Below are 13,206 nucleotides of genomic sequence, written 5' to 3'. Positions count from 1 at the left end.
CCTTCTCCACTTTCCTGGGGGGCAAGCACCTCCCACCCCTTCTCACCGTGTCTCTACCCTTCTCTTTAAACTTGCCTCCTTCACTATGGGCAATCTTCCACCCCTCCATTCCTTCTTCTCGCTTAGCCTGTGTTCTCAAGAACTTTTACCTCTTCAACTCTCACCTGACCTAAAATCTAAGCGTCTTATTTTCTTCTGCAACACCGCTTGACCCCAATACAAACTCGACAGTCCTTCCAAATAGCCACAGAACAGCACTTTCAATTTTTCCATACTACAAAACCTAAATAATTTTTGTCAAAAAATGGGCAAATGGTCTGAGATGCCTTATATCCAGGCATTTTTCACACTTCATTCCCTCCCAAATCTCTGTTCCCAATGTGATTCCTCCCAAATCCTCTTTCTTTCCCTCCCGCCTGTCCCCTCAGTCCCAACCCCAAGCGTCGCTGAGTCTTTCCAGTCTTCCTTTCCTACAGACCCATCTGACCTCTCCCCTCCTCCCCAGGCTGAGCTAAGTCCCAATTCTTCCTCAGCCTCCGCTCCTCCACCCTATAATCCTTCTATCACCTCCCCTCCTCACACCCAGTCTGGCTTACAGCTTAGTTCCATGACTAGCTCTTCCCCACCAGCCCAACAATTTCCTCTTAGAAAAGTGGCTGGAGTTGAAGGCATAGTCAGGGTACATGTACCTTTTTCTCTATCAGACCTCTCTCAGATCAGTCAGTGTTTAGGCTCTTTCTCATTAGACTTCACTAAATATATACAAGAATTCCAATATCTAACTCTGTCCTACAATTTAACCTGGAGTGACTTAAATGTCATCCTGACTTCTACCCTCTCCTGAGATGAACTGGAAAGAGTTTTTTCTCTAGCCCAATGTCATGCTGATAACTGCCAGCTTCACGAGCCAGACCTCCAGGAAGGCATTAAAGCAGTTCCCTAAGAGGATCCCCAATGGAACTGTCAGGAAGATTCCCCAGAATAGCTAGGCGAGATTACATGATTTCTTGCCTAGTTAAAGGGCTTAAAAAGGCAGCTTACAAAGCTGTTAATTATGACAAGCTTAAAGAAACTACCCAAGGTAAAGACGAAAACCCAGCCCAGTTCATGGCCTGCTTAGCAGCAACCCTTAGACGCTTTACCACCCTAGACTCAGAAGGTCGCCTTATTCTTAATATGCATTTTATCACCCAATCCACTCCTGACATTAGGAAAAAACTTCAAAAATTAGAATTTCTGGCCCTCAAACACCACAACAGGAATTAACCAGCCTCGCCTTCAAGGCGTACCAGACAGCAACGCATTTCTGAGTTACAATTACCTGCCTCTGCTGTGAGACAAAACCCAGTCACACTTCCAGTGTACAAGAACTTCAAAATGCCTAAGCCGCACATGCCTAAGCCACAGCAGTCAAGCATTCCTACAAGACTTCCTCCATCAGGATCTTGCTTCAAGTGCCAGAAATCTGGCCACTGGGCCAAGGAATGCCCACAGTCCAGGATTCCTCCCAAGCCGTCCCATATGTGCAGGGACCCACTGGAAATCAGACTGCCCAGCTCACCTGGCAGTCACTCCTAGAGCCCCTAAAGCTCTAGCCCAAGGCTCTCTAACTGACTCCTTCCCAGATCTGCTAGGCACAGCGACTGAAGATTGACACTGCCTGATCGCCTCGGAAGCCCCCTGGACCACCACGGACACCAAGCTTTGAGTAACTCTCACAGTGGAGAATAAGTCCATCTCCTGTTTAATCGATACGGGGGCTACACACCCCACATTACCTTCTTTTCAAGGGTCTGTTTCCCTTGCCCCAATAACTGTTGTGGGTATTGCCAAGCTTCAAAACCCCTTAAAACTCCCCACTCTGGTGCCAACTTGGACAACATTCTTTTAAGCACTCTTTTTAGTTATCCCCACCTGCCCAGTTCCCTTATTAGGCCAAGATATTTTAACCAAATTATCTGCTTCCCTGACTATTCCTGGAGTACAGCCATATCACATTGCTGCCCTTCTTCCCAACCCAAAGCCTCCTTTGCGTCTTCCTCTCATATCCCGCCACCTTAACCCACAATCCCTCAGACCAACCAGCCCAAGGAACATCTCACCAATTGTAAATTGGGTAAGCGGCCTCTCTTTTTACTCTCTTCTCCAACCTCTCTCACTATCCCTCAACCTCTTTCTCCTTATATCAACTCTACTCCCCCCATATTTGGACCTCTCACAACACAAACTACTATTCCTGTGGCCGCTCCTTTATGCATCTCTGGGCAAAAACCCACTGGAATTCCCCTAGGTAACCTTTCACCTTCTCGATGTTCCTTTACTCTTCATATCCAAAGCCCAACTACATACATCACTGAAACAATTGGAGCCTTCCAGCTCCATATTACAGACAAGCCCTCTGTCAATACTGGCAAACTTAAAAACATTAGCAGTAATTATTGCTTAGGAAGACACTTACCCTGTATTTCACTCCATCCTTGGCTACCTTCCCCTTGCCCTTCAGACTCTCCTCCAAGGTCCGCTTCTTGTTTACTTATACCCAGTCCCGAAAATAACAGTGAAAGGTTGCTCATAGATACTCAACATTTTCTCATACACCATGAAAATCGAACCTCCCCCTCTACAGTTACCTCATCAGTCCCCATTACAACCTCTGACAGTTGCCGCCCTAGCTGGATCCCTAGGAGTCTGGGTACAAGACTCCCCCTTTCAGCACTCCCTTTCATCTTTTTACTTTGCATCTCCAGTTTTGCCTCGCACAGGTCTCTTCTTCCTCTGTGGATCCTCCACCTACATGTGTCTACCTGCTAATTGGACAGGCACATGCACACTAGGTTTCCTTACTCCCAGTATTTGCAAATGGGACCGAAGAGCTCCCTGATCCCCTCATGACACCGACACGACAAAAAAGAGTTATTCCACTAATTCCCTTGCTTGTCGGTTTAGGACTTTCTGCCTCCACTATTGCTCTCGGTGCTGGAAGAGCAGGCATTTCAACCTCTGTCACAACCTTCCGTAGCCTTTCTAATGACTTCTCTGCTAGCATTACAGACATATCACAAACTTTATCAGTCCTCCAGGCCCAAGTTGACTCTTTAGCTGCAGGTGTCCTCCAAAACCACCAAGGCCTTGACTTACTCACTGCTGAAAAAGGAGGACTCTGTATATTCTTAAATGAAGAGTGTTGTTTTCACCTAAATCAATCTGGACTGGTGCATGACAACATAAAAAAACTCAAGGATAGAGCCCAAAAACTTGCCTACCAAACAAGTAGTTATGCTGAACCCTCCTGGGGACTCTCTAATTGGATGTCCTGGGTCCTCCCAATTCTTAGTCCTTTAATACCTATTTTTCTACTTCTTTTATTCGGACCTTGTATCTTCCATTTAGTTTCTCAATTCATCCACAACTGTATCCATGCCATCACCAATCATTCTATATGACAAATATTTCTTCCAACAACCCCAAAATATCACCCCTTACCACAAAAATCTTCCTTCAGCTTAATCTCTCCCACTCTAGGTTCCCATGCCACTCCTAATCCCACTTGAAGAAGCCCTGAGAAACATCGCCCATTATCTCTCCTCGCCACCCCCCAAAAAAAAATTTTCTTTGCTGCCCCAACACTTCAATACTATTTTATGTTATTTTTCTTATTAATATAAGAAGCCAGGAATGTCAGGCCTCTGAGCCCAAGCTGAGCCATCGCATCCCCCGTGACCTGCACGTATATACGCCCAGATGGCCTGAAGTAACTGAAGAATCACAAAAGTGAAAATGGCCTGTTCCTGCCTTAACTGATGACATTTCACCACAAAAGAAGTGAAAATGGCCGGTCCTTGCCTTAAGTGATGACATTACCTTGTGAAATTCCTTTTCCTGCCTCATCCTGGCTCAAACAAGCTCCCCTACTGAGCACCTTGCAACCCCCACTCCTGCCTGCCAGAGAACAACTCCCCTTTGACTGTAATTTTCCTTTACCTACCCAAATCCTATAAAACAGCCCCACCCCTATCTCCCTTCCCTGTCTCTCTTTTTGGACTCAGTCCGTCTGCACCCAGGTGAAGTAAACAGCCTTGTTGCTCACACAAAGCCTGTTTGGTGGTCTCTTCACAACAGACATGAGTGACAGTTTATATTTTATCTTATTTGCTTTAATAAAATTTTGTAGCTTCATTCCAAAGAGCATGTGTACTTTTCTTGCAGAATTTGGCCCAAAACATTGTTTTTGTCATATCTATGAACACACTGTATTTCTGATGTCCATTCTTAGCTGGTTACTGACTTTCAAAGAAAAGCTATTAATTTTTTGCATAACTCTCTCATATCTAATAATCTCACCAAATTCTTTTATTAACTCTGGTAGAAAAACGTTCAAGATCCAGGTACACCTCAGGACACAGGAATTAGATTTTCCTAGACCACAGCATTAGAAATTTGAAACTACTCTTATTTCTTTCTTTAATAGCATTTATATTAGCTATATCTTACACTTGCAAGAACATCAAAAAATATGTTAACAACACTGACAGTAAGTATCACTCATTTTTCCTGATTTTAAAAGAGATGACTTTAATCATTTAAAATATTTAATAGTCTTTACCATATTTGTATGTTTCCTTATATAAATCTTTTTCTCTGAGTTTTAATAGGGCTGTCAGCTAAAAATCATCATATGCTTTTTTCTACCTTTACTGATATCTTCATGTTTTTTCTATTTTTAATTTGCTGATGTAATTTATTTTGCAGGTAGATATCCCAAAATAAACATTTTATAATTCCAGTAAAAGTTTTCAGTCATCATACTATATAATTCATTCTTTATATTGATGAATTATGTTATTTAAAGTTATAGTATAAATATTGTACTTATATTCTTAAGCGAAATTGGTCTTCTAGAGTTTTATTTTTCTAGAATAATTTTCAGATTTGCTGATTGTGTAAAATTCACTTGGAAGATTTTTCATCTTTTCTAATGTACCAGAAAAATGTCAGCAACATATGAGTTTATCTGTTCTTGATATGTTAGAAGCCATACAGTGCTTTTAAATATTTTTCCAATTCTATAGCAAATGTACTACTTATCTAATTTTCTAGTTTACTTTAGGTGAATTTGGGTCATTTTTATAGCTACAAAACCATTAATTTCCTGTAGAAATTTATATTTCTTATACATGTTCAGGCACAACTACTGAGATAAGCAATGGTCCCGGGATGGGTTTATCACTTAGTCCTCTCCCATGATAATCCAAGGAGAGAGGTGTATGCTCCCTCATTTCGTCAGCTACAAATAATATTATGCTCCAAACCCTAAAGACAGAGAAATTTCACACCTGTGTGTTCAGTTCCTCTCGAGAAACCTGGATGATCTTACCTTTGCCATAGAGATTTTCATTTCTGGCTAACTAGCTCTGTTTTGCCCAGAAAGGGAGAACTCCTTCACCAGTTTTCTTTATAGGAAAACCATCAGAGTCAAGACTCACCTCTGATTATTAACATTAGACCAGCCAAACAAGAAGCTTCTCTGATCAAGCTTCTCTGGTAGCTCAACTGCAACTGAGACCAGAGGCTAAAGAGACACGTACTATCTCCCAGAACCCCCATGACTCTCCCATAAACCTAGATTTTAATTTTTTGATGACATATACTATGTTTCTTTGGACCTGCCATTTCACCGGGACAATTTGCCATGATTATCATTAAAAAACGGTAATTTCCGCACACCAACCACATGTGTAACCTACCTCAAATTCCGCATGTCTGTGAATATCTTCTGCTCTCTGCCTGCTCAGGATAAATTCAGCTTCATTTGCTACTCTTACTAGATGATCTTTCATTGTCTGGCTAAGCAATCTGTAAAAAATGAATGTTATCAAATAAATATATGTATTCACACACAACATAAATGATTATTCACTGCTTACTGTGGAGAGGAAGGAATCCTTACTTTCTTCTTTTGACATCATACACAATGAGGTACCATTATTTCACACTAAATAATTGAGAAATGTAACAACAGCAAAAGCTTACCCTTCTGGCAATAGCAGATTGGCTTCTATCAGACTAGCCATGTAACAAAAGCAACTAAAAATACTAGATTAAAGTTGTGTTTTAATCTTTTAAAATGCACTGGAAAGTTACCAAGGCAGCCAAAATTAACCAGGGAAGATCACAGAGAAGAAAGCACACAAAAGACAATCAGTTTGACTTTTTACATTAAAGCATTTGCTATTCCCAAGTGAGAACAGAGGAGCTACACAGACCTGTCACTAGTCTCACAAAGATAAATAGAAAAAAACTGAGGTTCGCAGTCTGTCAACGTGGGGGAGTCTTGGTAGACTACCCAAGAGTTACAACAGGTATCAGGCATACCCCAGAAAGCAAGAAATAGATCAGGCCTCAAAACACTGAAACAGACCTTCAGAGAACATCTGGTGATTGGTATTCAGGTTAACTGGCAGCCAAAAAGCTAAGCAAAGCTTTCAGGGCGGGGAGAAAAAAATCAGAAATAGCAATGCAGGAGGGCCATGGTAAAACCCCAGGTTTTCAGAGGACCTCAAAAGGGCTACACACTAGGAGAAGGCAAAACAGGTCAAACTCTCACAAGAACCTTAAAAAAAAAAAAAAAACCCAACCCTTGAGTCAGCTCAGACCCTAAATTAATACAATGAGCTATTAGTCTAATTGCTAATCAGAAACCAAAAGGAAGTCCTTTCTAAAGGAAGATAATATCATAGAGGCTTAAATTTACCCTTGCAATTTTAAAATACAATTTTCAGCATTCAGTCACCAATTAACAGGCACAAGAGACAATATCATACAAATGAAAACTAAATAGAAACTGGTTCACATCTGGACATTGAAATGAATGTAGTTAATATGTTTAGAACTCATTGTGTAATAGAGAATTCCAATAAAGAATGACAACTGTAAACATACTGAAAAAAATAAATAAATATAAAAATAGATTTACTGGGTTATTAAGCTCAGCCAAAAAAGGAAAAATTAACTGAAAGATAGGTCAATGACAACTAGACTGAAACATAGTAAGAAAACTTACTGAAAATTGAACAAAATAAATAACAGACATACAGGACATGGTAAAAGGATCTAATATAAGTGTATCTATAGTATAAGAAAGAGTAGACACATAATTAGAAAGAAGCCATATTTGAAGAGATAATGGCCAAGATTTTTCAAAATTGGGAAAAAACACTGAGCGATATGTTGATGGAGTGCTACAAAACCCAAGCAGGGTTTTCAAGGATACCCCGCTTAGGCAATAATAGTAAAACTATCAAAGAAAAAAACTCTTAATAGCAGACAGGGGAAGAGGCCTTCAAAAGAGCAACAATAAGCCTAATGGAAGCCAGAGAAGAATACAATGACCTATTTAAAATACTAAACAAAAATACTACCTAAAAGGCCAGGCCAGTGGCTCACACCTATAATCCCAGCACTTTGGGAGGCCCAGGCGAGAGGATCACATGAGGCCAGTAGTTCAAGACTAGCCTTGGCAATGTAGTGAGATTCCATCTCTACCAAAAAAGTTTTTTTTAATTAGCTCAGCATGGTGGTACATGCCTATGGTCCCAGCTACTCAGGAGCCTGAGGCAGAAGGATCACTTGAGTCAATGAGTTTCAAGTTATAGCGAGCTATGATCCCACCACAGCACTCCAGCCTGAGCAACAGAGAGAGATCCTGTCTCAAAAACAAACAAACCAACCACCTAAGAATTCTATCCTCTTCAAGATCAGCCTAGCTAACGTAGTGAAACCCTGTCTCTACTAAAAATACAAAAATTAGCCAGGCACGATGGCAGGTGCCTGTAATCCCAGATACTAGGGAGGCTGAGGTGGAAGAATGGCTTGAACTTGGGTGGCGAAGCTTGCAGTGAGCCGAGATCGCGTCATTGCACTCCAGCCTGGGCGACAGAGCAAGACTCCGACTCAAAAAAAGAAGAAAGAAAAGAAAAAAAAGAAAAGAAAAGAAAAGAAAAAGAAAAGAATTCTATCCTCAAAAAGTATCCTTCAATAATGAGATTTAAAGGGTCCAGAATATACCACTGTCGGAAAAAAAAAGAGTCTTTTTCTGAACTTCCTTTATCTGCCTAAACAGAGAAGCTCCCAAAAGAATTCAGCTTTCATCAATCCCTTCCCAGGGAGTTTTGCAACCAAGGAAGATTGACTATTATCAGTAAAGATGAGAAGTTAGTACCAGGATAAGAAATTATCTAAATAGACGTTGTTGCAAAACTGTAATATCACTTAACTATTCTCCTAAAGGCCTACTTACTGTGCGCAAAATCATTAGCTTCCCCAAATGTGTCCTTCATTACCTCACTTTTACCCTCTTAAATGGTATGTATATAACTCCAAATTCTAACCCCTTCCTTGAGTCACATTTTTCTGTGAATTCTTTTTCTTTTTTTTTTGAGATGAAGTTTTGCTCTGTCGCCCAGGCTGGAGTATAATGGCATGATCTCGGCTCACTGCAACCTCCGCCTCCTGGGTTCAAGCAATTCTCCCGCCTCAGCCTCCCAAGTAGCTGAGATTACAGGCACCCGTCATCATGCCCGGCTAATTTTTGTATTTTTAGTAGAGACAAGGGTTCACCATGTTAGCCAGGGTGGTCTTGAACTCCTGACCTCAGGTGACCCACCTGCCTTGGCCACCCAAAGTGCTGGGATTACAGGCGTGAGCCAAAGCAGCCGGCCGAATTCTGATATACTTATTTATGACTAAAAATAGGTCTTTTTTCTTGCAAATCTGTTTTTGTCTGTTTAATTCACAGATCCCCAAACAACAAACCTAAGAGGTTAGAGGAAAACTTTTCCTCATCACCAAAAGCAAAATAAGAACATTCCATGACAAATAAAATAGGGAGAATTTGTCACCAGCCAACCAACATTCTTCATAAGGATGAAAAATAATGTAAGATTGATACAAGTCAAGGAAAACAATTGGAGCAATGAAAATGACAAAGGTGGGTAAATCTAAAAGAATACTGAATATTTGCAATAATTATGTAACTTCTAGAATTAAAAAATACTGCAATCTAAAATATATAACCACAGCATACAAGGCAAGAGAAACCAAATGAATTACTGTTGTAAGTTTCTTGTATCATACATAGATTGGCAAAAGAATCAGTTTATGTAAGATGTTAATTATAATATTCATACTAGAATCTCTGGGTAACCACTAAAGGTATTTAAAATAATATACAACCATCAAGTTAATGGGGAAAAAATTAAGGAACAAATACTTAGCTCAAAAGAAGGGGGAAAAAAAAAGAAACACAAGATATGGAGCAAATATAAAGGACATAAATAATAAGATGATAAATTTTAACCTAAACATATCAGAAATACATAGAAAGTAAACATTTAGTAGTAAAATTATTGTCAAATCAATTTTTTTAAGTATATGATGCTTGTAAGTGACACGATTTCAATATAAGGTTGAACAAAGATTGAAAAGCATAGTTTCAGAAAACATGAACAATTTTTAAAAGCTAAAAGAAAGATAATAAACTTGTATTAGTATAAAAAGCAAACAGAAATAACAAGATAAACCTGTTAAATTAATAAGAGGATAAATGAACTACAGACACAGAAATTTAGTATTTTGAGATTCTAAATTTGTATGCTCCTAAGAATACGGCCTACTACCAGAAATAGAATATAAAAAGTTATAGAATACTTTTTAACCTGACCTGACTGACACATCGAGAACATTATACCCAGTAAGAGAATAATAAATATTATTTTCAGGTAAACATGGAATATATACAAAAAATAGGCAAAATGTGGGGTCATAAAGCAATTTATAGCGAATTTCAAGTGATGAAATCATACTGAGTATGTTCTTTGATACACTTCAATTAAACTAGAAATAACACGATATAGATCACTCTGCAAGAAGCTCTAAGCTGACCACCAATTTTCCTAACCTCCTGTTACCCACAGCATTATGTAATCTTCTCCTTTACTGTGTAGGAAGGAGATGGGACTTACCTCTAAGCAAGAAAATATGGCAACAATGAAGGAATAACACTTCAATAATTACATTAAACAAGACGGTAACTTGCATCTTGCTAGCAGACTCTATTGACACTCTCCCTTAATGGCTAAGCTAAAGAAACCTGCCATGTTATGAGCTGCCCTGTGTAGAGGCCTCCACGGCAAGGAGCTGAGTAGAGCCCCAGACAACAGCTCACAAGGAATTCAGATTCTCAGTCTAACGACTCAGAATGAACTGAATTCTGCCAACAGTCACATGATCATGGAAGCAGATCCTTTCCTAGTCAAACCTCAAATAAAACTGCAACTCTGGCCAACACCTTAACTGCAGCCTTGTAAGTGAACCTGATGGAGAGGCCCAACTAAGCCATGCCTAGATTCCTGACCAAAAAAAATTGAGATAATAAATGTATGTTTCTTTAAGGCTAAGTTGTGATAATATTATTAATACAGCAGTCACTAAGTAATATCATTCCATGTCTAAAAACTAAAGAATGCAACTCTGAAAAAAACTCACACATAAAAGAATATATCATAATGGAAATTAGGAAATGTTTGCAGTAAAACGTAGTAAAAACAATGTGCCAAAATCTGTGGATTTAGATAAACCTTAAACCAATGCTTAGAGGGAAACTGATATACTGAATAAAAACACTAAAGAAGAAAAAAATTGTCAAAATAAATTACGCAAGTATTGAACTGAAGAAATTAGAAAAAGAACAGCCAGTGAACACTGAAAGTAAACTAAGGATAAGAACAGAAATTAAATAGAAAATAAAAATACACTTTAGAAGATAAAGTTAAAAGTTATTTGAAATACTGAAAAAATCCAAAACAAATATGTAAACAATTAAAATTAATAATTGAATTTAGAAAGGTCATTGGGTTTAAGGCAAATACACAAAAATCAACTAGATTCTTTTCATAGGTTACTAACAAAGTAAAAACGATTTTTAAATACTATTTGAAAAGCATTCAAAACCATGAAAATATGTAGGAATAGGAAAGAAAAATGTGCTAGAATTCTGCATGTCAAACAGAAAGAATGGTAAAAGAAGTTAAAAAAACTTAAAGAAAAAAGTATACTATGTTCATGAAAGGGAAAGGCCTGTATTATAAAGATATCAATTCTCCACAAAGCTATTTATAGATACAGTCCAATCAAAATCCTAGTAGGTCTTTCTGCATAATCTGATGAGTTCAAATTTAATTCTAAAAGCCATAGAAAATGTAAACAAACAAGAATACGTGAGACATTCTTGAAGAGGGGAACAGAGATGAAAATCATGATAATGATATTAAAAGACTTAAAAGTAAGATGGTCTTTTCCAAAAACTGGTCTTAGATCAACTGATGCTCATATGGACAAATTAACCTTGACTTCTACCTCAAACCATACAAACAAACCAATTCCAAACGAATCCTAGAGAAGACCTAAAGATTTCAGGAAGTTTAAAAAGTTTCTAGAAGATTACGTAAGAGAGCATCTTCCTGGCTGGGTCAATGTAAAGACTTACTGCACCAAACAAAAATACACAAAACATAAGAAAAATAGTGACAAAATGAACCACATCAAAATTTAAAGACTTGTGTTTATGAAAGCCACCACTAAGAGAATTAAAAACCAAACTTCAGAGAGGGAGAATATATTTGGAATAATTACAACTAATGAGAAACTGATATCTTAAAAATATTAAAAAGCCTCTTACAAATAAAAGAAAATGATCACAATTTTTAAAATGGGAAAAGAACACAAGCACTTCACAAAAGAAGATTTCCAAATGGTGAATAAGATTACGAAAAGTTGTTCAGCAATACTAGTAATCAAGGAAATAAAAATTAAAACTATAAAATATACTACACTCCACCAGAATGGCTATATATGTTTAAAAGGCTGGCATTACCAAGTTATATCAAAGATGTGAAGTAACATGGACTCTTATAATCACAAAATATATTCATTAAAATGTTCATGGCAATTATTTACAATAACCAAACATTAGCAACTACCCAAATGTCCATTAAAAATATAGCTAATTTTTAAAATGTTGGACTTTCATAAAGTAAAATCCTAAGTAGGAACAAAAAGAATTAGTATTATGCATAACAATATGAATTTCACTAACAACATTGAGCAAAAACACACAAAAAATATAAAATGTATGAACTGCCTTGTATAAAGATAAAAATTAAAAAAATAAACCTATGGTATTAGAAGTTAAGAGATTAAGAAATGGCTACCTTCAGTGCTACCTCTATATAAAGGGACTCATATGGAACACTGATAATGCCTACAGAGTTCTAAATCTTTTAATAAAATGTCTTGGATGTATAAACAAATGACCCATTCTGATTAATGCTTTTATAACACCATTTACTTATAAACATATCAACAGAATGATTCACTTTATGTAATCTGGAACATGTTTGTTATGTATAGGTCTTCTAAACTTCCTTCTTTAATAGGAGTTGGGAAGATAGAGTGTACAGGGATAGAATTATTATTATTATTATTATTATTATTATTAGGGACAAGGTCTCACTCTGTCACCCAGGCTGGAGTGCAGTGGTGCAATTATGGCTCACAGAAACCTCAACCTCCCAAGCTCAAGTGATCTGCCTACCTCAGTCTGCTGAGTACCTGGGACTACTTACATGTGCCATCGTATCCTGCAAGTTATTTTGGTGTTATAGAGACAGGGTCTCACTATGTTGTCTACATTGGTCTCAAACTCCTGAGCTCAAGGGATCCTACTGCCTTAGCCTCCCAAAGTGCTGAAATTATGGGCATGAACATACATGGCCTGTAAGGATTATTTTTTTAATTTATATAACAAAAGTGGCTAAAAAGTGCCACTAGAAAATGCCCACCTACAAAAGTTACACCCAGCAGTCATCAACAATGACATGAACTTACTCCCATTCCACAGGGCACTTGCCTCACTTTGTAGCAATGTTTTTATTTAAAATATAAATAAGGCCAGGTACAGTGGCTCATGCCTATAATCCCAGCACTTAGAATTAAGACTGCTTGAGCCCAGGAGCTTGAGACCAGCCTGGGTAAAATAAAGAGACCTCTTCTCTACAAAAAAAATTAAAAATAAAATTAAAAAAAAATTAGCTAAGCATGGTAGTGCATACCTGTAGTCTCAGCTACTCAAGAGGCCAAGGCAGGAGAATC

At 38.0% G+C, this 13,206-nt stretch overlaps 1 protein-coding gene across 5 annotated transcripts in view; it reads right to left on the bottom strand.

The window, feature by feature from the left end:
* The window catches only part of LRBA (LPS responsive beige-like anchor protein), a 766,866-nt gene that overhangs the window by 487,757 nt on the left and 265,903 nt on the right, over positions 1-13,206 (bottom strand). For all 5 annotated transcript variants that reach the window (XM_031663999.1, XM_031664001.1, XM_031664000.1 and 2 more), the window contains one exon: positions 5,745-5,853. In XM_031663999.1, coding sequence (XP_031519859.1) covers positions 5,745-5,853 — 109 coding nt within the window. The remainder of the gene's footprint in view (positions 1-5,744; positions 5,854-13,206) is intronic.

This window comes from Papio anubis, chromosome 3 (genome assembly GCF_008728515.1).
Source record: "Papio anubis isolate 15944 chromosome 3, Panubis1.0, whole genome shotgun sequence".
In the NCBI taxonomy this organism is placed as follows: Eukaryota; Metazoa; Chordata; class Mammalia; order Primates; family Cercopithecidae; genus Papio; species Papio anubis.
The sequence above is the reverse complement of the archived record's forward strand: the minus strand, read 5'-3'. Positions and strand labels throughout refer to the sequence as shown.